Source organism: Furipterus horrens, unplaced genomic scaffold (genome assembly GCF_987537825.1).
Source record: "Furipterus horrens unplaced genomic scaffold, mFurHor1.1.pri manual_scaffold_2, whole genome shotgun sequence".
Lineage (NCBI taxonomy): Eukaryota > Metazoa > Chordata > Mammalia > Chiroptera > Furipteridae > Furipterus > Furipterus horrens.
Genome location: NW_028327172.1, coordinates 88,335,110 through 88,359,726, shown reverse-complemented (window position 1 = coordinate 88,359,726; position 24,617 = coordinate 88,335,110). Strand labels below are relative to the sequence as shown.

General features: G+C 47.3%; 1 protein-coding gene across 3 annotated transcripts; it reads right to left on the bottom strand.

Annotated features, from left to right (window-relative positions):
• Positions 1–1,943: 1,943 nt before the first annotated feature.
• IL10RA (interleukin 10 receptor subunit alpha) lies at positions 1,944–17,629 on the bottom strand. Of its 3 annotated transcripts, XR_016509026.1 has the most exons (8): positions 15,454–15,571; positions 14,709–14,893; positions 13,631–13,800; positions 12,890–13,037; positions 11,337–11,458; positions 6,305–7,497; positions 4,020–4,155; positions 1,944–2,070 (listed from the first exon to the last, which is right to left on the bottom strand). XR_016509026.1 is itself a non-coding variant. In XM_090266013.1 (7 exons), the coding sequence occupies exons 1-7, from the start codon at positions 17,588–17,590 to the stop codon at positions 6,586–6,588; spliced, it is 1,725 nt and encodes a 574-aa protein (XP_090122139.1). In that variant the 5' UTR covers positions 17,591–17,629; the 3' UTR covers positions 5,488–6,585. The 3 variants fall into 3 exon arrangements, 1 of the variants encoding a protein (XP_090122139.1); XR_016509025.1 differs by having other exon boundaries at positions 1,944–4,155; XM_090266013.1 differs by lacking the exons at positions 1,944–2,070; positions 4,020–4,155 and adding an exon at positions 17,524–17,629 and having other exon boundaries at positions 5,488–7,497; positions 15,454–15,574.
• Between the last annotated feature and the right edge of the window lie 6,988 nt (positions 17,630–24,617).

Below are 24,617 nucleotides of genomic sequence, written 5' to 3'. Positions count from 1 at the left end.
TATTTACTTGTTCATTCATTCATTTGTTCAACAAATACAAATAAAATGCTCTAAGTTATGGGAATGCAGGAGTGAACAAAGGAGATAAAGTTCCTGCCTTCATAGACCTTATATTTTATTGGGAGAGACAAACTATAAGCCTGTGAACGGAAAGGTCACCAGTTTGATTCCTGGTCAGGACACATGCCTGGATTGTGAGCCAGTTCCCCAGTTGGGTGCATGCGAGAGGCAACCGATTGGTGTTTCTCTGGCATATTAATGTTTTTCTTTCTCCCTCCCTTCCCCTATCTCTAAAAAATAAATTAAAAATCTTTTAAAAAGGAGGGGCTTTCAACAGAGGAATAATATGACTTGAGTTCTATTATATCGTATAAAGATCACACCAGCCATTGCCCTAGACTAAGTATACTGTACAAATCACACTTGATTAGACGAAGGGAGCAGAAGTGGAAACACAGGGGTAATAAGGGGATAAACATTGGTCCAAATGAGGCATGATAATGGATTGGACTGGAATGATAGTGTGGGGATGGTGACAAGTAGTTGGATTCACTATATATTTGGAAGGTAGAGCTGATAGGACCTACCTAGTGGATCAGGTGTGGGGTGTGGAGGATGACTCCTGGTGTTGATTGGTGGCACAATTTACTCAGGAGGGGAAGCCTGAAGAACAAATGAGTGTGTGGGAAGCAAGACATTATAATTTTAAGATTCATGCCAGACATCCAAATGGAATAGTGGAGAGTTTAATGTAACAAGCAAAAAATCATCAAGTTGTTCTCTACAGGAGTGATTCTCAAACTTGAGTGTATATGGGAATCAGCTGCACCTTGATCACCTGTAACTTGTTCACTAAGCAGGCCCCTGGGAACTGGCATTCAGAACTCCTGGGCCTAGGGGAGAAGCTTATGAAAACAAAGGCCCCCCGCGTAATTCTCAGGCAGGTGATACTTTGCGGAACTGCCCTAGTGGGTAGGTAGATGAGAATGTGGGGAAGTGGAAGACAAGGAGTATTACCAGTATTGGGGTGCCTGGGTGGCAGGACCCTGAAGGGTATTTCTGTTCTTTCCACGGCCATTATAAGGCCTTAGCCTCTCCATTAACCCCTCCTTTCCTGTGCAGGTAAAGGAAGATAGGTGTGGCAGAAACTGGTCCATCACGTACTGGTCTGCGCCAGGCACTTATACCCATGCCAACTCCAGAGCTTACTGCCTCTACAGACTGAGTTGTTGAAAGTCCTCAGGTGTTCTTGTGATAGGCTGCAATTGTCTAAGGAACAACATGGCATCAGTGAGGCTCCTGGCTGGGACCTGAAAGACAGGTGCCAAGAAGAAGCATGGCTCCTGTCAGCCAAAGAGCAAAGGGATGGTAGCTTGCTTTTTCTAATGGCAGAGCTCATCAAGTGAGTATTTCAATTACATATCAGTTGCTGGGGGGCTTGGTGGCCTTCTACCAGTATCCTTATCTCCTCCACACCCAAGGTGCGAGATCACCCATCAACTGAGACATAGAGAGCACAAAAGTTTTCATATTTGAATTCCACCCCCCTCTAAAGCTGAATCTGATGGTATTAGAAGGTGGGGTCTTTGGGAAATGATTAGGGCCCCCATGATGGGATTAGTGCCCTTATAAGACAAGAGAGACCAGCTATCTCCCTCTTGCAAGCTCATAGGTAGTCATGCATGCTCTTTATCCCTCCTCCCTCTTTCTTAAATCCCTCCCTCTGCCATGTGAGGACAGAGGGAGAGGGGGGCCATCTGCAAACCAGGAAAAGAGCCCTTACCAAGAATTGAATCCTTTAGCACCTTGATCTTGCATTGCCCAGCCTCCAAACTGTGAGAAATAAATGTGTGTTGTTTAAGTTTGTTGTTATGGCAGCCCAAACTGATTAAGACAGTCTTCCACTCAGTATCTGTGCTGTTAAAAAGAACAGTTCAACTGAGTAATTTTAAAGATATAACTGGCTTTATTTTAAGTGATTCTTGAATCAGGCAGCATCCCATCTAGTAATTGGTCTGAGCTGTTATACAACATGGAAGGTTTTTATGAAAGAAGGGTAGGGCAAGGGAGCTGTTAAGAAAAAAAAAGAAAGGATTATATTTTAGACCAGAACATCCCCTTTTGGGGGAAAGAAAATGGCAAGGGCATTTTTTTTTTTTTTTTTTAATCATGCAGATTGCCTCTTCATTCTATGGGTATTGGAGAGGGCCCATGTGACAGATCACATTACTGGTGTTGACCAGAAGATTTATACTGTTTCGGGAGAAGTTAAAACAGCTACTAGGTCTAGGTTTGATATCATGGGCTTCAGCATAAGTCTGCCATTTGGGGCCTGTGGCTTTCTCTTTAACACTGCCTCCCGCCTCCACCCCTTGTGTGAAATTTTAGTTTCTTTCATGGAACTTATCACTGATTGTAATAATATATTTGTTAGTCTGTTTATTAGCTTGATGTTTATCTTCATAACCAGATGGTGCGCTCTTTGAATCTGTGCCTCTTTTGTTCATCACTGTGGACCCAGGGCTGTGTACCATGTCTGGCATATACTAGATGCTTAATAACATGTTCCTTGAAGAAATGAAATGCTGACTACAAGAAATGCCTTTAACCAGATCTCTCTGCATTCACCTTGTCCTTCTGACTCAAGCCAAGTTTACCTGTTTAAAACACTAATTTACCCTACCCAACTCTTCTTTGTCAGTGTTCACTGGGTCCCTCCACCCTTTTTGAATGTTTATGGGAGCCAGGTGAAGTAAAGATCAAGCTTGTAGTGAGGCAAGGTGCTGTGGGTTATTAATAAAAACCCATTTAATCTTAAATTGTGGATTTGCTTTAAAAGAAAGCCCCAAACTCACCATGATCATGACAGGAAATAGATGAGTCATGCCTCCTACTACCTAGTGTCCTCTAGGCTGGGGCTCGATAAAATCAAAACTGCTTGAACCTGCCTCGTTCGGTTACCAGGGTGCTGACCCAGGTAGGCACAGCCCACAGCGCCCCTTTCTCTGCTATTCAGTGTGGAACTCACAGAACCCCCACCGGCAGTGCAGCATGGGCTCCGTGATGTGACCCACCATTCCCAGGGACTGTGTACATTCTGTGCTAGTGTGTGTACTGGGGGTGGGTGGGGAGGGATAAAGATCTTTTGGGGAAGACAGGGCAAACTCTGACTATAGCTATTGACAAATTTGGGAAAACACAGTTCAATAGAATTTCCTCTTCAGTCAATGTTGGTCCATTTCCCCTCTCCTTACTAAGAGGAAGTTCCGTTAGCTCATAAAAGCCCAGAACCACACATTCCTCAGCCTGGAAAAGCCCCTGAAGGAGGTTACTCAGTTTAATAACTAATAGGGCCTTATGTTGGGGACTTCACTCCAAATTCCTGAGAAGCCTGGAAGTGTCTCACCGCCAGTTGTTTGGAAGAAGTCGCTCAGTTTCTCCAGCAGCCGGGGCTGTGCCGGGCAGTCTGAGAGCAGCTGGAAAGTGGAGGAGACCAGGCACAAACTGCCCTCATGCTATGTAAGGGGAGCAGACATGCCCTGCAGTCAGAGCTCATGGCCTCAGACACCCATCTTCTTCCAGCTTCGCTTTCCCTGAACTTGATGCCTCATTCTTTCAGTCTTTATACCTTGGCCAGTATTCAGCCAACCTACCTCAGGGGCTTTTTCCTTGGGGCAGAAACCATCTCCAACATTCACTTCCAGGAGCAAGTGACCCACACCTCTTACCAATCTGGCAAGGAGGCCTCCAGAGCAAAAATCTGAGCAGGGCCCAAATGGTGTGGTATTAGTCAAGTTCTCTGAAGGTGATAGGATCAGCCCTTCCCCAGAACTTATTTTCTCAGAGTGAAAGGGGGAGAGGCATTGTTGGAGATGATACAGGGGAAGAGACAAGGTGTCCCCAGTCACCTCCTCAAGGATCCAGGCTGGGACAATGAGCAAAGTGCACCAGAGACCCAGGCTACCAGCCCTGGGTTTGCTCCACCCACTGAGCATGGGGAGAACTTCAAACCCACGAACCTGTGGCTTTTCGTGGAAGGAACAGGCTTTTAGAAGAGCAGATCGCTTCCGCACTTAGAAGAAACAGCTGTAGATGCATGTCCAGGTTCAGGGGAGCAGGTGGCAGGGCTCCAGGGAGGTCTGCTTTGTTGTCTTCCTGGAAGGGAGGGGCTTCCAGGGTCTCCTTTCCAAGTAGTTAGAATTTACACCCAAAATATTATTATACTTTCTATCGTTTTCTTTCCACTTCTGAAAAAAAGCCCTGCATACTTTCATTTACATGCATTTTCATAATCTTTCATTACATTACATGCTCTTTACATTACATTGCATTTATTATATATGCTTTCACTAGATATATTTTCATTATCTTTCATTTTCACTGGTTTCCAAGAAAAATTGTCCATTTCCCTTTCAGCTTTAAAATCCAATGACAGCTATTTATGCAGAGACCACCATGTGCCTGGCACAGTGTGATACTCTTTTATATGTGACCTCACTTAAACTGTGTGACATCCTCATGAAGAGTTATTATTCCAAGTTTGTAGATGAGGAAACGAGCTTAGAAAGAATCAGTGATTTGCCCAAGGTCATAGACAATAAATGTTAGCATGAGGACTTTGTACCCGAGTCTGACTTGAGCCTGAGTCTTAGTTCATAGGGTGACATCACATTTTATTCATTATCATCCTCAATTACCAACAACTTTAGTCCTCCACCAGCTACTATGTCATCAGAAATTGGACTGATTTCACATAATTCCTTTGGTCCTGACAACCTATTGGAATAAAAAATACATCACTCATTTATAGAGCTTTGTGTTCAAGGCACAGTCACACCCACTTCCTCAGTGGAACCTCACACCCCGAGGAGTGAAACGAGTCAGGCATTGCTCTCTAATTTTGCAGATGAGAAAACAGATGAGGACAAGTGACTTTCCCAAGGCCATATAGCTAGAAACAGTGGAGTCTAAACTAGAACTTCTAGGCTCTTGAAATACCCAGAATTCTTTCACTGTACTATGCTGCTTCTCAATAAATAAATAAGCCTTCCAAGGGAACCTTGAGGAATACTCCCTCAAGCCTAAGTTTCCAGAGGGAGTTCTTACCAGGGTGGCACCTACAGCTTCCTGGCAGAGTAGAGAGGTTCTGGCCGGATTCCCTGAGCCAGGCCTCGTCTCAGAATGGCACAGAGAAATGCAGGGCCATGGGACGCATTAGGAGGGAATACCCCAGGCCAGTCACCCCTCCCAGTTCCTTGCCCATAGACTGTAAACCAGCTTTGAATTCATATTCCAAACTGACTATGGGGTAGCTGGGTCCACACCTGCCCCTTTCGGGGCTCAGCGTCTATAGCAATCTTAGCATGATGTATGTACTTCTGCTCTGCCTGTTAAGTCTCAGCATGAGAAGGAAGCTGGCTCTCTGTAGACATGGGTTCTGCAGCACACTTCTTCCCAGCCCAGGTGAGACATGGGTGGAAGCTTCACTAACATCCAGCATGGGAAGACCTTTATTTCACAGATGCGGTAACTGAGACCCTCTGAGAAGTGCTTGGTCCAAGGTCACGCAGCTGAACACTGAGGGAGCAGGGTCATAGCCCAGTGCCCTGTCCTGTGGGCCTGAAGCTGGACATCAGCAGCAAACACAAGTTTAGGTCCCAATCCCGATCCTGGGGCACACACGCTGGTGCCCAGACCCAGAGGCTACCCAAAGGGCTGAGTTCTGACCAATACAAACATGTGTGGCTTTTCTGGCACTGGTGGCAAATGATGGGGCAGCAAGGTGGAGCCAGCAAGTGGTGTGGCCACAGCAAGTGCCTCAGGCGGCTGCTGCCCTATTTGTTTGAAAGAAGGAAATGCCTGCTTATGGACATGAGACATCCCCAAGGGGATGGGTTCTGAGCCAGAAGCCCCCTTTTGGATCTCAGTTCCTTATATTCCCCTCCATAATGATAGTTGACTGACAGGCTGACCAGGGCAGAACCACCATAAGATATTCCATGACAAGCTCCCTGCTTGGGGAGCCTGCCAGTGAGGGAGCTTCTCCACAGGACCCATTACAGGCTGGCTGGTGGTCAGCTGACCCTCCCAGAGATCAAACTTGGTCACTGCTCCCTCCTTCTCTCCCTAGAAATGACCCCTGCTGTGAGGCCCTGAAGACTGCATCCTCCCAGCCTCCACCTCACTGGAGGAACCTGATTCATGGTTGGCTTAAGGGGGCAGACCTGCGTCTGAGTGGCTTCACCCTAGTGGCCTCAGCACAACTCCAGAAACTTCATGATTCCATGGGACAAAGAATCCTTACCATATAGAGAGTCCTGAGGAGAGAGGGTATCTCTGCCCTGCCCTTCTCAGCTCTGCCAGACTTGGCAGGGCCCTGTCTATAGAATAGCCTGCCCACACACTCTTCGCTGGTTCAGCAAGATGGCCTTCTTCTGCCCGGAACCTCAGCCAGCCCTTCTAGGCCCCACTGGGCTTGCAGAAAGGTGCCCAGACTGGCATCATATTTTACTTCTGACCCCTGGGGCCCTTCCTCCTAGTCCATGTAGGACATGGCTGAAATCAAGAGCAGCCCCTTAGCCTGAGTCACTTATTGGCGTGCAGAGTGGAGATCAATGGCAGGGTGACCAGGTCTGAATCAAAGCTGCCCAGAAGACTGCCTGGGGCTGCCATACAGTCCAGAGGGGCAAAACTCCAGTCAGATGTTCTTAGGTCACTACAGCTGGTCAAGCCCAGGAGTGACCATTCCTCAGCTGGGTGGTTCCACTGTCCAGGTGGGGACCATGAGGGTGCGAGAGTCACTTCTGGGGGATGCTGTTTCAAATAGCCCTTGGCCAGGGCTGGTGGAGGCCAGGCTTCTTTGGCATCCAGGCACAGCCTGAATGGGGACCCAAAGCCATCTGTTGAGGACTCTTCTTCCGGGAAGCCTGCCTTGGCTGTCTTCTCTTCTGTGCCTCTGGTCTGTTTTAGGTAGCCCTGAAATGCGGCCACAGCTGGGTCTTCTTCCTCAGTCACCTCAGGCCCCAGGGTACTGACATGGCCCAAAGCAGAGCCATCTTGGGCATCCCCAGGCCGCCCTTCAGATTTTTGTACAAGACCAATGCCACTGTCATCCCGGCTCTGGCTATTGCTCCTCGCCTGCTGCTCCCAGCTGGGCACTGTACTTAGACTCAGGTTGGACTCCTGCAAGCAGATCCCACTATCTGTGCTATTGCTGCTGCCACCACTGCAACTGTTCTCCAGCTCCAAGGAGGCTCCCTTTCCCAGAGTTCCCCCAGCCTGGGAGTGAGGGTCAGGGAGGAAAAACTGGGGCTCTTCAGTCTGCAAGGATGGTTTGGCACTGCCAAAGCCACTGTCTGTGCTGCCATGCAGCTCTGAGTTCCTCAGCTCTAGGGATACTTTGGAGAAGGCCTCCTCATCGATGGGATGGATGGAGTCTTGGGTCTCTGGGCTGGAAAGCTGGCTGATAGGTTTGAAGGGACTGGGCTTCTTGAAGACCTGGAGAGGAGAGGGCAGAGTGTGTAAGGCAGAGGGTCACCTGTAGGAATCCACCCCAGTGTTGCTAGGGGAATCCATGGGTCAGTCCAATAGATCAGTACCACCAGGAGGTACTGCTCCAAAGGAAGGGGAGTACAGAGCCTGGAGGACACTACCGCTTGCTCCTTTCATTGTCTTTTGGAATTTTTTCCTCCTGATGAAATTCTCAGTTCATCTCAGAACTAGACACAGAAGAAGCCTGCGTTTCCAGATCCTAGATGGAATGCCAGGAGGAATGAAGTGATGAGTGTTCTCAATGGCTGTGCTTTCCAACCTGAAAGCAGACTGGACCCATCTCAATCTAAAAGTGGGTTTCAAACTCTTTTGACTATGACACAAAATATGAAATGTGTTACACACAATAACCTGTATGTAAGTAGCCCATAAATATATAACTCATAAATAACTAAAACCAGTTTCACCAAATACTTATTGCTACCTGTGTACTGTGATCAATTCTGTTCTATTCTATTCTATTCCCCATCCTATTTTTTTTTTTCTGTTTTTAAAATGCTTGATGTGAGACACCAAATTCATTTCTCCCCTCCCTGAGTTCTGACTCACACAAACACAGGGTGGCTGCAGTGTGGGAACAAGCACAGAACTAGCAGCTGAGGATGACATTAGTTGCTGAGAACCCCAGTGAAATCACTTAATGTGGGCTCTTCTGCCCCAGTCACAGTGGTGTTCTCTCTGCCCAGGAACACATTAGTGCAGCGCTATCTCGGGCCCTTTGCACATGCTTAGCTCTTCCTGGCTGGAATACTCTTCTCTCAGCACTTTGTGTCGTTCAGGTCTCAGCTCAAATGTCATCGCCTCGGAGAGGCCCTCCAGGTCACCCAGACACTCTCCCTACACTGACCGAGTTTACTTCCACCCAGCACTTAGTTTCTTGAATTGTTTTAATTTTTTTTTCATCCATGCCACACACATCCCAATATGCACACACACACACAATTATTCCCCACCCCCAAACAGAATACCAGACTCCTTGAGGGCAGCTACTCTCTAGTCTTGTTTGCCACTCTGTTCCCAAAGCTTAAACTGAGCTTTGTTAGATATTCGTAAGATTTGTTGACTGATTTACTAACTCACTATTGCACATGTGCCCTCATTCCTTTTGTATGTAATGACTAATGTAACTCTTATTGGTTGAGTTCTCATTAACATTTACATAGCCTGGTAATTAAAAATGTATAATCTGAAGCTAGACTTCATGGGTTCAGATCCCAGCACTGCCTCTTAACAGCTATGTCACTTTGGCCAAATTAATTTTCCCCCTCTGTGCTTTTAGTTCCTCACCTGTAAAATAGAAATCATGACAGTACCTGCCTCCTCGTGTTGCAGTTAATGCATGTAAAGTGCTTAGAATGATGCTTGGTACATGAAAAGCACTCAATAAATATTTGATAAATTGAATTTTACTCTCCAATAATTCTCTAAGGAAGTACAATTACCTCTGTTTCCTACAGGAGAAAATCAAATTTCAGAGAAGTTAATTATTGACCCAAAGTCACAAAGCAGCAAAGAACGAACGTGGAATTTGTATGCAACTGTCATTATTTGAAATCTCCACTTGTCCAATGTGGGGGACCGTTCCTTGTGGTTTTGGGAATGGTAGCCCAAGCCATGAGCCAGGCCCCCCCAGGAAGGCCTTTAACTCTCAACGGAAAACCAAAACACTGTGAAGCAGACAGGACCGAAGGCCACTCAGAGGGTTCCCATGGGAATTGGATTTAAAGAATGCATATTATGCTTCAGTTTGCTCCGCTTTTTTTACCTCTCAGTTATCTATAAACAATCTGTAGCTAAAAATGTATGAAACCTTGCACCTAATGCCAGTGTGGTGTCAAGATGTTTAATAGACCCTGACACAGACTGGGCACTGTGTTCTCTAGATATCTATAATCAGTAACTGTCAACTGTAACCCAAGCTCTGAAAGATTATTGATGATTTGTAAGTCTTGACCTTATATCTCCCAAATCTCCTCCTCAATAAAAGGCATGGGAGACGAAAGTTTGGCACTCTTCTCCTCTAGAGAGATTAGCCACCTCCCATCCCTCCAGACAAAATACAGTGTCCTGGATAAATTTGTTCTGCCATGGTCATGAAACCTCTGCGGGACACAGAGTTTCCGACTGAGCCAGGGTGCTGGAGACAGGACAGCCTCAGTCCAATAATACTTACCTTGATATATTGTTGAAAGATCAGATCAGAGCAGCTAATGAATGAGAACAAGATAAGGAATGTGGAAGTGCTTTGTTCATTACAGGTTATTCACAAAGTTAGTAATGACCATGGTCATTTTATGTAGGAATTGGGCTGTATTTGTCTTGAGGAGGAAGAAACTCCCAAGGACAACTCAATTCTGTGATCCAAATTTACAGAAGGAACAAGAAACCAGAGGCTGCCTGTCATCTCCTTTGGCTTTTTTGCATCTACGTCTGTTTCCCTGGTTTGCATTAAAGTTAAGAGTTAATATACTGGACACCCCACCAGGCTGTAAGCAAGCCCCTTGGGACCAGGGACCACATTAGTCAGCATGTTGTAGGTGCTCAGTAACCATAACTCAATTGCACCACATTTGTGCTCTTCCTAGATGCTTTTCCTGATGCCTGACTAACAATATCCCATCTAGTGCACCAGGACCACCCTCCTGCACCCCTCTGCTCTCTAGTTATCCATCCTAATGGCGGGCCCCTGGTGCACTCATCTCCATACCAGCCCATCCCAGCCTGGGCCCTGCACATAAAATATGCCTGAAGTACTTGTCAAACAGGTTGATGCACATGTTTGTGGACCATGAATCTGCCTGGAGCACAGAGAAAGGACACACTTCAGCTAGACATGGAGAAACACTTTCTAAGTCTCTAAGGCTGTGGAGGCTACCTGTCCCCAGTCTCCTTGTCATATCTCTCTACCCAGGGCCCTGCGGCTAGGAACACAGTTCTTTTTTGTTTAGACAAAGACTGTAATTAAGCCAGGCAGTCCCACCTCTCTTCTCTCCCTATCTCCCCACTTCCTGGGATTATTACTCAAAATAACTTCAGAGGATCTTTGTCTCTGTCCTTATTTTTCCCAGAGGCCCTGAGATCCCTCTGGATGGTCCTTTTCCAGCCATGAGTCAGTTGTGGGAGACATGCTGGGCAACCTGAATCCCAGGCCAGACAGGCCGAAGTTTGGAAATGCTGCTTAGTGCTGCAAGTTGAGTTTCGAAGGCTGGCTGCCCATGAGTGCAGTGTTTATAGCACTGTATAGGAAAAGGAGACACTTGGGGAGGGTTCAGAGATCCTAGCCTCCTTCATGAACCTGACCTCTCCAGCGTCTGACCGCTCCACTCCGCTCTGCCACTTTGAAGAGAGCCCAAGGGCCAGCATTTTCAGCTCTTTGTACTTCCTCTTCCAGAGCACTCTTCCAGCCACTAGGGGTGGGCAAGACTGGACTCCATCCTGACTGCCTCTGCTGCGTGACCCAGTGTCTGTAACAATCTCTCTATGCCTCAGTTTCCTCACTTAAAAAATGAGGTACTAATGCACAGGGCCAATTATTAAATAGTAACAAAATGACATGTGGGGGGGTTGGGACTACTCAGTATGTATGCTATCTGGGCCACTAGACAGCATTATCCTGAGCACTGGGCTTTGCAGTCAAGTCATCCCTCCATCCTGATGGTGCTTGATAAAGGTGTTTCCTGATAACATCCGGGCTGAGGGAAGGGACAGTCGGGAATTGAGCGCCTGTCTTCTGAAGTCTTGTTGTGTCTGGGAAGAATGGGGCAGTGGCCTGCCCTGAGACTCACCAGGACGGCAGGCGGCGTTCCCCGGCGCCGCACGTACAGCTGGAGGGCCAGGTGGTAGGCCAGGACTCCACAGAGCAGCAGGACAAAGGTGAAGAAGATGCTGAGGTTGGTCACAGTGAAATCTGTAGGCCCAGAGAGATGCATTTGTGACCAGGCACCATGGGACATGGAGGGGCAGTCCCCAATTGGGGATCCCATAGCCACTCTTGGAAGCCACTCAGTGAGTGGCCCAGGTGACCCCCACCGCCCCAGGCTACCTCTAGATCACTACTCAGGACATGTATGGGTTCTTGGAAGTCTTTGCCTGGCCTCCCAACCTCAGCCTTGAAGGATTTTCTCACTAGACACAGTGAGAACCTGCTGTGCTGCAAGGTCTCTGAATTCACCCCATAGCACGTAGAGCAGTGAATCAGGATGGCACAGCAGGTAAGAACAGGGGATTTGGCAGCCAGACATGGGTTCAAATACCAGCCCCACCACTTACTAGCTGTGAGGCTGTGAACAGATTACTCAGCCTCTCTGAGCCTCAGTTTCCTCATCTATAAAACAAGAAAAATAATGGTGCTCACTACACAAGATGGTTGTGAAGTATATAGCACTTACCATCTACCAAGCCCTTTACGTAAGTTATCTGATCCTTATAACAACCTTGGGAGGGAAATACTATTATCATCCCAATTTTTATAGATTAGGATCCTGAGGTTGAGTAACTTGCTCAAGGTCATATACCTCATAAGTGGAAAAGCAGAGATTTGAACCCAGACCTCTATACAAAGCTATTTCTTATATCAGTGAGTAAATATAGAAGAAGTGCCTTAAGGCTGCCTGACAAACAGATGGTGTCTTACTCTGCTTACATTGGAGGGAGGCTTAAATGACAATGAGTTTATGAGTGTCCTCAATGAAATGAGAGTGTACTGTAAAAATGTAAGAACTCACTTTGGTCTTTGCTGGACCTTGCCCACACGGGACTGGGCACCCCCAGAGCATTGACTATTGGCACAATTCATCGGGTACTTGACACATGCTGTCCTGAGTTGCTAGTTACAGCTTCTCCAGCCAGACTGTAAGATCCTTGGGGCAGGACCATGATCTTCACATCCTAAATCCCCTCTTCCCTCCCCTGCCCAGTGCAGGCTGAGAACCTGGCATGGTATTTATTGACTTTAACAGCTGTGGCAAGAAGTCAGCTAAGATTTATCTTTTCGGAGGAGTAGGGAAGTAGGGAAGGACCTTTGTGTCCTCGGCTTTAAGAGAGGACAGCAGAGGAATGGAAGAAACAGGAACTACCATTGCTGACTGAGGGTGGCCTGTGGGTTTCTGGGAAGCACAGCTGTTCTGCCACCAGGCCCTAAGATGTAGCTTTTATGCACGGGGCTTCAGTTTCCTCATTTCTAAAATAGGGACAATAGGAGATCTCTCACAGGACTCTGTGAGGATGGAGAGCTGTGCGGGGCATGCCTAGCACAGTGCCTGGCATCAGCAGCTTTTTGGGTTGTGACAGGCCCTTTCCGCCTCCCACCCTGTCTGAACTGCGGCCCTGACTGACTCACACTGCCGGGACAGCACGATGCACGCCTCCTTGGACCATATTCCCTTGTTCACACGGGAAGCCACAGACGGTTTCACCTGGACACAGAACTCTCCCACCTCGCCAGGGGTTGGGAAGCTGAAGTTTTCATGTTCTACCTTCTCTACAAGCTGAAATGAAAACAACAGCAATAAACAAAATACCCTTGTTTCATGACATATGGAGGCTGAGAGCTGGGGGGGCCATTAGAGATGATCTAGGTCAATCCCCTTCAGTTCTTTTTTTAGATAAAGAACCCTGCATAACCAGCACAGCCCAAGGTCTCTGTGATTACCATGACTTATTTTGTATTAAAAGAGAAAGAAGTGTTTTATAGATGCCAAGGACCCTCCCAGAAGAGGTTGGAATCTACTGTGGTGGAAGGCAAAGAGGATGAATTTTGCAGATTCCAGAGACCTCCCACTTATGCGGTGTCCTTGGGCAATTACACAGCTTTCTGGAGCCTCACTTCCCCATTTATACAATGGGGTAAAAATACCCTCCCCTTCAGGGGTATAGGAGATAATAGTTACAAAATGTCTCATGTGGAGCCTGACACTTAGTAGATAGTGTCTTCCCTGCCACCTGGCAAGAGCACTAGTTTGAGGGCTGAAGTCATCTCAACTCCCTTCCCTATCCCTACGCCCACATGACCTCCCTCTGCCAGCATGAGATGGGTGAGGGGTCGGGGAGCCCAGTGTCTGTGGCCTTGGGAATCCCATACCTTATATGGTCCTGGCACCTTGCAAATTGCAATCTCATACTCGCGGAAGTGTGGGAAGATGCTTTCATATGTGTGGCCTGGAGGGGCCATCTTGGGCCTGGGCAGCTGGATCTGCCCGAGGATGAGGCCATTGTGTGTCTCTAGCTTCAAGCCGCCAACCGTCAGATTCACTACACAGGGAGGCAAACCATGAGGCCTGCAGGCAGGGGGATGACCTGGGCCCCCCAGCCATGCCTGGCCTCCAGGGTCAAGCTTTACCCACCCTAAAACAGATTTTCCAACCTAGCAGACCGTTGGAACTTCCTGGGGAATACATTAGAAATACAGATGCCCTGGGCCCACTCAAGACAGTGAATCTGAATTTTTGAAGCTGGGCCATGGAAATATCCAGTATTGTAAACACACTCCCTAGGTAATGTTTCTCCAGCCAGATGAGAACTGGCCTGCAGACAGGCATTTGGGAGCCAATGACCTAGATCATCCTAGACCATCAGTTCTGACCGAATTCTGTACGGCAGGCTTGTCACAAGCACAGAGCTCTGTAGATCCCAATCTGTAGAATGGAAGAGCCTCACTGAGTTTGGGACTTACCCTTTTCTCCTATCTCTGCAAAGAGAGACTCCCAACTTTTCCTCAGTAGTACTTCTCCACTTCAAAACCTCATACCCTGACCCTTAGTAGGCCACCCCTAATGGGATAGGGGGCAGTGGGGGTACCTGATCCAATTCTGCCTGCTCCTTGTTCCCTGTGTTCAGTGCTTCATGGATTTTCTTCCTCTCCAGAACCCTCTAAATATACAGTTCTGACCCTTGTGACTCAGCTGCCCCAACTCACCCCATGACTTCTCTTCTGTAGGATAAACAACTCCAGTTCCCTTTTAAATCTTGAACAACTTGACTATTTTATTCTAAACCTTCTCCAAAGCCCTGACTGAGGTTTGTTTGAGCAATTAGGTCCCCAGTCAGGGAGCCAGGCTGACATGGTAAGCTTTGGGAACATAGAGAACAGTTCTGGACTAGAGCTTCTGGCTAGAAGGGACCTCAAAAGCCACATTCTAGGCCCAGGAGAGGAAAAGCACCTTCATCTATGGAGAAGCGGGTCCTGGTAATAGTCCAGTTGGAGTGCTTTCTTCCATCCACTGCCCGGACTTTGGCTCGGTACTCATTGTTGTGGTACAGGTCTAGGGTCACCATGGTAAGATCACAGGACAGCACCAGGGTCTGGCTACAGCTGGAGATGGACTTCCAGAACTCCATTCCATAACTGAGGAGAGAGCATGGTAGGCATTGGTTCACATTTTTGTTCAAACCTATCTCCTTTAAGAGGGAAGCAAGAGGCCAGGGGAGAGGGCTGCCATGATGGTACAGCCCTCGGGCTATTTCCTCTAGTTCAGGGCATCAAATTGCAAGGGGATCTCCCTTGGTTCTGGGACCCTATACCAACTTCTCTGTAGTCTAAAAGACTCTTAGACTGAAATATGAGGAGCTCAAACTCATCTCCAGAAAGACTGGTTACTCACTGCAACACAGACTAATTTCTCCCTTCTTCCAACTACATTCGCAGCCATTGGGGTTTCTTTGTTTTCTAACTACATTGTGGGTGCTTTCCTGTTTTTCCAATAAGATAGAAAAATCTTGAGGGTGAAGGCAATACTCTGGCTTCCTCACCCCAGCACATATAAGACTCGATCAGTACCTGTCAACTGACGGATATGTGCCAGGGTCCTTCCTGGTGTACTTTAGTAACAAGGCAAATATCTTTCTGTTCCAGGGCAGTAGAAGGGGATGGGCTCACCTACTCCCTCCTTCCTTCCTTTTCCTTACCTCAGGAGCTCCACTTCATAGTAGGTACTTTCAGACTGATTCTGGATGGGCATCCAGTGGAGGATGTGGTGGAAAAATTGTGCTTCAAACCACACAGATGGAGGGCTGGGCAGTTCTGTCCCTGGGAAGATGAGTGTCAGTAACAAAGCTCGCAGAGTCCACACCAAGGGATGAAGATAGTGATGGTGATGATGGCAAGCATTTTAACAGCTCCCATTTATTGAGTACTTTACTATGAGCTAAGTGTTCTGCTAAGTTTTCTACATGTATGGTCTCATTTAATTATCACAACAGCCCTACAAGGTAGGCATTTATTATCCCAACTTTACTAAGAAGAAATTAAGGCTCAGAGAGGTTAAGTGACTTGCTCAAGGCAACGGGGCTAGTAAGGGGAAGAGTGGGGCCTTGAATGCAGATGTGTCTGATTCTAGAGCAGATGTTGTGTCCTGTGCAGTTTGTGATCAGAAGCAGAAGTGGCCTGGCTCTGCTACCCCTGTCCCTGCTCCGGCCCCATCCCAAGGCCTGCCCTCAATCCTCATACCTGATCCCTGCCCTGACCCCAGTTCTGGCTCCAGCCCAAGGCCTTCTCTCTGGAGTTCTTTGGGTAAACAGATATCCTGCTTATTGTCAGCTGCCTGTTACTCTTCCTAGGTCTGCTGGGCAACCCCAAACTGAAGGTTTGCCCCAATTCCCAGCTTCTAGAAGGGCTTTACCCATGGTCAGCTGCCCAGCCTCAAGTTGGGTGAGAACAGATAGAATGAAGCAGCTCTTTCCACAAAGAGCAAACATCCTTTGGCTCCAAGGTGAGATACTAAATACTAATCCCTATCTTTCTCCCTCCCTCCCAACAAATACCTTGGGAAATGGCAACTTCAGGTGTCTCAAACTAGCTCTTGCCAGTGTGACTTGGGCAAACTATTAAACCTCACTGAACCTTTTCTCTCCTTTGTAAGAGTGCAACAAATACACCTATGTTAAGAGTCTTGCCTATCAAGGCAATAAAATAAGTCAAGGCCAATATCCAAACCCAGTTCCTCTTCTCTTCTCCTTGATCCCTCAATGTCTCTTGTCTGTCAGCAACTTGCTCAGGCTTCCCTTGTTCTAACCTCTCATTATCTCTCTAATAATGCTTCTCTTTCCTTGACTTTCATACTCACTTAGAAAGTATGCCTGTCCCTTGCTCTATTTCTTATATTTTCTTTGATCTTCAAGTCTGTGTCTCGAATTCTAAACATTAGATGGAAAGTGAAAAATGCAGTGGGTCTTTGGGCTGTACATCCCCAACTCAGCTCTCAGTCATGTGAATGCGTGACTGCGTTTTACTTTGTACTTGGGCGTGGAGAAGCGGTTACAGTCCCTGCTCTCTCTGCTTCTGCTCTGGGTCCCTCCATATCCTGCCCTTTCATACTCTCTCCAGGGTTTACTCTTCTCAGTTGCAGAAACTTTCCGGGCTAGCTGGCTGGGTTAGGAAACTGAGCTAAGGGGTAGGAGGAGGCAGGAGGGAGGCAGGAGCAATGGGAGTGCATTCAGGGACAAAGGAGCAGAGATAATCACATGGGGGTGTGGTGGAGGGGGAAAGCTGGGGTGCGCGAGAAATGCACAGGGCATAAGCAGATTAATTAGAGGGCTAAGGAAAGGTAGGGTCAGATGGCTCAAAGTTATTCCCCAGAGAGACATCAGTCTGATCATTTGAACTAGAACAACAAAAAAGCGAGCCATAAATTTATGACTCCTCAGAGGCGAGTGGACGATGAGTTGGGGAAGAGGGTCATTTAACTGCTTTACCGACACCCCCCACCCCCACCCCCGGCAAACACCCCTCCAAGCAATCTTAGCTTCATCCACTTTCACAACGGGTGGGCCTGAGACGCAGGTTTGCCAGAATGAGACAGATTCCGGGAGCGGGAAGATAATGGACGTCCCTCTCTCCAGAGGGCCAGCCAGACGGGGTCTCCGAGGGACGCTGAAATTCCACGTAGGGTTGACGACAGTGGGAGCAGGGTATGGCCGCCACACAACCCAGCGGAGCGGGCGCGGCGAGCGCAGGGTCAGGCCGCCCCCGAACCTTACCTTGCACTGCAGAACGAAGGCGCAGGCTAAGAAGCGCCGCCAGCGGCACTAGAAGGCGCGGCAGCATCCTGGGCGCCCAGCATCCTCCGGAGCCGGGGCCGACGCCGACGCCGACGCCAGGCTGCGCGCCTGCAGCTGCTGCTCGGCCGGGCAGAGACTGAAAACTCCGGCCCGCGGCCCCACCCACGCTCCGTGAGGCTGACGTCCGTGGGGCGGGGCCTCAAGACGCCCGGTCCCCGAGGCTGCTGCGTCCCCCGGGTCGGTGCAGAGCCTCGGACCCTCCCGTAAGAGCGGACCGTCCTGGCTGATGTAGAGGATGCGTCTCCAGGGAGGGTGCGCGACCATCCAGGGTGGGGGCGGTGCTCCAGCGGACTCTCCTCTCCCCGTCCGACTCCCTGGACCCCGTGCGGTCCTATGAAAGCGGTCTGGGTAGCCCCAGAGGGGTGGGCGCGCGTGTGTGCGTGTGCGTGGGGGGGTGGGGGTAGGGGGTGGCGGTGAGGGATGCAGGTGGCTAGGGACAGCCCTGTCCCTTTGAAAGCGGGAGATGGGGTGAGCTGATTTCACCAGAAGAGTAGGGTGGGGTTTGGAGGCGTGTCCCAGATGGTCTGGGACGTGTGCAAAAACACATGTGAGTTGTCCTGGTGTTGCCCTAGTACCTTGGTGTAGAGCAACAGTAAAGTAGGCAGCCCTCTCCCTGACTTAATATTTTTGGAGGGGTGCTCATGATGTCTCCCAGCCGCTTCTGGTTTCTCTTGCTTGCCTGAACTCTCCTGTTTAGAGGTATTTTTTTCTGCCAGGTAATAGCATCAGTCGCTTATACCTCTGTGTCACTTGACTCATCTGAAACTTCACTCCAGGTGCACCGAAGATGTAAGGGAATGGGAGACAAACATTATCCCTTTCACTTTTGTTGGATGGTGACATCTGCTCCAGAGTATGTTTGTGTTTGGGGGTGATGTCCCATCCTGTGTCTGGTCTGAGGGTCTGCTTTGGGAATAGAAAGACCACAATTTTTGATGATGGTCATGAAGGCCATGGATACCCCAGCTTCATGGATAATGAACAGTGGCATATGCTTCTCCAACAGGACACATGGCCAGTCAGGCCACCCCTCCTTAAGCAGACAGCTCTTGTTATCAGGTACTCAGATCATCTGGAAGGAAGAGCCCGGGGTTTTTAATGTGTGAGAATGTTTTTGCACCCTCTGTTGCTCAAACTGAGACATTAACTGTGGCCAGTTTGCTCAGAAGTACCAGGCATGACCCAAGCGGTTTGACTGCTTTCTGGAATGACTTTTTAGTTCCCCATGACCTTTAAGGAGTACACTGTACTGTTTCTTTCTGACCTTATCTTTACTTTTAGTTTTTTGTTGAGTTATGAGTTTAAAAGTCTTAACTCATCATTTTGAAAAAGGATCAGGATTCTTATTCATTCACATGACAAATATTATGGCACACTCATTATGAGCTAGACGCTGTATTGAGGCTGCGATAAAGTGGTGATCAAAACAAGGTCCCTCCCTGGCTGGTGTGGCTCAGTAGATTGAGCACAGGCCTGTGAACTAAAGGGTCTCTGGTTCGATTCCCAGTCAGGGCACGTGCCTAGGTTGTGGGCCAGGTCCCCAGATGGGGATGCATGAGAGGCAGCCACACACTGATGTTTCTCTCCCTCCTTCCTCCCTCCCTTCCCTTCTCTCTAAAAATAATTAAATAAAGTCTAAAAAAACTACAAAAAACAAGGTCTCTTCCACCAAGACATTAACAAGTTAGCCTAAGACAGAAAGTGAAGATAGATTTTAATGTGTTAAGTGCTCTAGAAAGGGAAGTACAGGCTAATGTGAGGAACAGGAAACAGACACTCAACCACAATTAGGGTGGAGGTAGAGAAGGCTTCCTGGAGGAGGCAACATCCAAGCTGAGGCTAGAGGAATGAGCAGGAGGTAACAGGGTGAGGAGCAGATAGAGTGGGGGTTCCAAAGAGAAGGAAATATATACAATGATACCTCGGCTAACAAAGATAATTTGTTCCAGAATCACAGTCGTTAGCTGAAATGTGATTTCCCATAGGTTTCTAGAGAAAATAATTTAATTCATTCTGGATACCGCCCACGGAACGTCCACTGTACTGACACTGGTATGAGAATAGTTTCTCTCTGTGGCACTCTGGAAGCCACCCTCTAGAAGGTTAAAGTGATGGCCCTCTCTCACCTTCTGATATACGTCATCATCAAATCTGAAGCAGTTTATGTTATCAGGTGTCTTACTTCTCACTGTCTCGAACGTAAACAACCCAGTCGGGTTGGTGGGTCTCCCCTATGTGATGTGGTCAGCTCATTTCTTTGTCACACACATGCAGATGGAAAAAATAAGCTCTTGGAATGGCCTGACCGTTCATGTTTGCTGTTTTATGTTAGCGTGTGCATCCACTAACACATTCATTAGCCTAGTCCAAAAAACAGCGAAAAAAATCTTCATTAGCCAAAAAATTTGTTAGCAGGGTTACTCATTAGCCGAAGTATCACTGTATTTAGAGAGAGGGAATATAACATTTTTGAAGAACTGTAAAGTGGGTAAGTTAGCATTTCTGTTTTAAGATGAGAAAAATTCCATGGGTGACATAGGTTAATGTTTTTCTCAGGGCAGAGCCAGCATTTGAATGTAGGCTATTCCACTGTATCCTGCTGTCTCACAGAGAGCACCCAGAATAGGAGTTGTGTCAGATATGTTACCATAGTTTCTTTTTCCGGTTCCATTTTGGTTTGTATTCAGTTATCCATTCTCAGTGTTCTGAAAAGTCTACCCTATGGTTCTGTGACTTCTGGTGTTCATAGCAGTATGGAGACAGATAATAGAAAATAATTCTAATAGTATCTTTTGTTTACTAAACTCTTACTATGTACCAGGCACTATGATAAATGCTTAACATATTGTAGTAAAGGCTGACTAGATGCTTAGCAATCCCATTTCCTCTTCTTGGGTACACAGGACAACTGTATTTCCTGGCTTCCCTTGCAAGTATGTGAAATAAGTGACTGGGTTTTAACCAACATGAAAGTGAATTGATGGGTGCCACTTTCTGTCATGGCCTCTCTGTCTTTGCTATTCTGTCTGCCAGGTGGGAAGGACACAGTAGAAGAGGGCTCTAAGGAGATGAATAGAGCTTAGGTCCCTTTAATCATCTCTTGGAGGTGGGTATGAAGGAAAGACACCATATCTGTGTCAGCCTGTGACTTGAGTGAAGAGTGAACTATTTTTGTTGTATCTCATTTCTGGAATTTTGTTATAGCAGCTAGAGTTAACTACCCTGATTAATGCACAAACATTGTTTCATTTAATCCTTATTACCAACCTGTGAGATTGGCATCATTATCAGTGTTTTACAGATGGGAAGTCAGAGATCGTGTCACTTGTCTGCATCACTCAGCTGGTGAGTGGCAGAGCTAAGATAACAGCCCAGGTTGGTTTGACTCCAGAGCTCATACTTTCACCAGCGCATTATCAGTGCCCTTCCCCATCTTGGAAAAGTTCTTGGAAAAGACAAATGTCTAGTGAGTTGACAGAAAGAGGGAGAGAGAGAGAAGTCAGGGGAGGAGGAACAGCTTAGGGCTGAGTGTCATTGGCAAAGAGAGTGTGATGAGCCCCAGGGAACCTGTGGACAGAGCTGGGTAGACAGACATCTTGCCCCCGTGGCCACACAAGGAAATTTTTAGGGCAAATTTTGAGATCTAGATGGTTCCCCTGTCTCAGGATGATGCTTCTAAATAGGCCTTACTGAGGGCAGGGTGAGCATCTGAGTAGGTAGAAAGTCTGTGCTCGAGTGTGGTAATAGGCACAACTTGCAGTTTCTGTCCCTGTGCTGGTGATCAAGGAAGTTCCAGACCTTGTGATCACTATGTCAGAGCTACACGTAACAGGGAGAGAACCCTAGTTGCAACACAGAGAAGGAAACTATCTGGGTATACTTGATGGTCATTGGATTGAGGAGAATCACAGATATAAGATTTAGGGGCTCACCAAGGGCCAGCACTAGTGCTAGGAGGAGCCTGTTCATTGTCGCTGTTATCATCTACCGTCTGCCTGACTCCCTCCTGACTGCATATAAAGAGCACAGAAGGGATAGACTCTCTTCTGAATGTCCCGCTTTACTCTGTTTAGGTGGTGACTCAGGCTTGAAAGAGAGTTGTTTGAATTTTAGCAGGGTGGGCGACAGGCATCCTTGAATGAGAGGGGGAACAAGGCAAATTTGCATTTTAAATAGAAGAGAAAACCCAGAGTGTGGAGGTGACTAGCCAGAATGACTCGACTAGTTAGTGGTAGAATCCAAATTATGTACTCCTGATTCAGGTTCAACTCCTTTTGCCTGACATGCCAGAGCAGCTAAGCTTATGGAAATATGAAGACTGTGTGAGGGTACCATACCCATCAGCCTAGAGGAAAGGGGAAGAAATACTGGTTTCCCAGGCGAGGGACCTCCACTGCTAACTCCTTGAATCAACAGAGCTGGAGCTAACAGCCTTCTCACACCTGCTGTCTGCCTGGGACTTCATTTTATTCTTGGCCAGTGCTAAGGTTCACAAGGCTGCTGGGAGGAGCCTGTGGTTCTTGGAAACAAGAGACATAGTTCTAGCCCCAGGTTGGCCACTGCCAGCTGTGTGCCCTTGGGCCAGTTCCTGTACCTCTATTAGCCATTGACAACATCAGATAATTATAAGTTTCCTGGGCTATTGTAAGGCTAGACACAAAAGTGTCAGAACAACTGATAAAGGCTTCCCAATTGAGAGGGGGTGTGGTTAGTATGAAATATTCAGCAGGAAGGCCCCACCGGACTAGGGGAAGCCAGTCCTGTTCTTCCATTGTTTGCTTGTCTGCTTTCACTCGGCCTCTCTCCAGGTTGTCTGTTGTGCTGAGCCCCACCCCAGGATGACTGGGACCTTTTTAACTGACCTTGTCAGGAAGGATGAAGACCTAGTCCATTGTCACTGCTTTGTGAACTTGGGATGCAAGAGGTTAAGAACAGAACATTGATAAAATATATTCCATGTCATTTCAAGAAACAGTTGTGTCTTCCCTCTCTAGTCCAGATGACTTTCACTTCTCCAGTTTAGGGATGTCATTTCCCTTTAATTCTAAACTTAACAGCAATCTAAGTACTCATCCCACAAATGCAGAAAGTCCATGTGCTCTGTGTTTCCATTCCCAGGTAACTTGTGGGGTTGTCAGGGAAAGCTCACATGCCCAAAGACATCTTGGCAATCTCATAGCTCGCTTCTTAGTGTCTTGTGATTGTGGCCTCTGGGCTGTAAGCTGGTCATTTCAAGTGTAGACACAGAGCTCATAGAATTTTTAAAAAATATTTTATTTATTTTTAGAGAGAGGGGAGTGGGGAGAGAAGGAGAGGGAAAGAAACATCAATGTGTGGTTGCCTCTCACATGCCCCAAACTGGGGACCTGGCCTGCAACCCAAACATGTGCTCTGACTGGAATCGAAACAGTGACCCTTTGGTTCACAGGCCGGCTCAGTCCCCTAAGCCACACCAGCCAGGGCTCCGTAGATTTTTAAATGTTGCTGGAGGCTTGCGAATAACAAAGTACCAAAGAGACAGTTTAAAACTACTTCAGGAAGTAACCACATGGAACTCCCACCGGTTCAGAACCATTCTGAAAAACTTCCTTAAGTTTCTGGCAGTTACATGACAGGAAGAAACCAGCTAACATTCTACTTTTGGAAATCTCCAGGCCTCTCTGAACAACTCTCTTGTCCCCATAGAGAGGAGGAGCCCTCCCTCCCCTGCTTAATGTCCACTTGTCATTATTTTTCCTATGAGAAGACTTACAACAGGAATATCAATATCACTCAAGAGAAATTCATAGCGCCACTCCAAAGATATGTTGCTGGTATATCTCCTTTGATCCAACTTAGGCCTAGACAACAGCACAGGTGGAACTGCAGCTGCATGGCCCAATCCAGAGCCTTTCCACAGTCATTCATTCCTTTGTAGAGGGAAAGAGACCAGGTCCTCCTGCTTCTCCTGCCCTTGTCTGGGCTCCTGGTATTCTGTGAGCAATATCTGGAAAGAGAACGATGATTTTTAGGTGTGGGATGGGATAGCCTAAACTCAGACTTGGGGAAAACTTGTTTCTCTAACTCCTCACAGCCATGGTTCTGCTAAGGAGATATTCAGTTGGCATTGCCAAACGAAACCTTTAACACGTCAGTCTAGGGCACCTGCTTTGGACACACTGCTAATGCCCAGGGCTTTGCCTAAAATGATGGGCCTGGACTTACTTTATACTGACATGACTAAGAAGGTTCATAAGGATAGAGGAAGGCTCCCACCTGAAGACAAATCCTAATGGTTACTCTCTGATGCAGAAATTGCTTTAACATGTTGAATCACAGTTTTTTAGCTTTAAGAATGTAAAGATCTATCTTCCACCATACCTCTGGTAGCAGCAAGAGTGCTGGATGGGAAGATCTGAGACTGGAGTTCAAGCCTCAGGTTGTCAGTTGTAGTTTATGACTTTGGGGAGATCACAAATTCCCCAGGTCTCAGATTTCTTAGCTGCAAAATGAGGATGACACCTTTTCTTCTAACCTATTAGGGTTGTTGAAAATGAATGTAAGTAAATATTTGTTAAGTACCCATGCCTAGGCACTGTGGGATACAAAATTAGTCAGACATTGACCTTTTTGGTTGCATGTACTTTCAGGGGATTTAGACCTATAATAAATAGAACTTACTTTGTAAGTTTTAAAGTGTAATACTTATGCGATGTGAGTATTAGTACAGGGTTTTTTAGTTTTTGTTTTTGTTTTTTAATGGATCGGGTCTCATTTCCGTTCACTGCCCGACCAAGCACATTTTGGCCAGCTTACAACTTGAAACCTCTTCTCTGTGTCTCTCATGGCTCTAGGAAATCTCAGAGTTCCCGCTGAATCCTGAAATCCTTACATGGACATCAATTCCTCTGTCCCTCTGCTTCTGTTTCAGCACTTCTCCCACAACATATTGGAAATACAGCTTTGTGCTCTTTCACAGAATTAATAACAAGGACGAACAGTGGTAACAGGTCAGTTGGGGGTGATGAGTGCTG

Excerpts from the sequence above, each read along its gene's own strand:
- IL10RA (XM_090266013.1), bottom strand. The coding sequence starts at position 17,590 with ATGCTGCCGCGCCTTCTAGTGCCGCTGGCGGCGCTTCTTAGCCTGCGC. Across the intron at positions 13,801-14,708 it reads CCGCTTCTCCATAGATGAAG|TGAATCTGACGGTTGGCGGC; the intron begins GTGCTTTTCCTC and ends CTCCCTGTGTAG. Across the intron at positions 13,038-13,630 it reads AGGTGCCAGGACCATATAAG|CTTGTAGAGAAGGTAGAACA; the intron begins GTATGGGATTCC and ends TTTTCATTTCAG.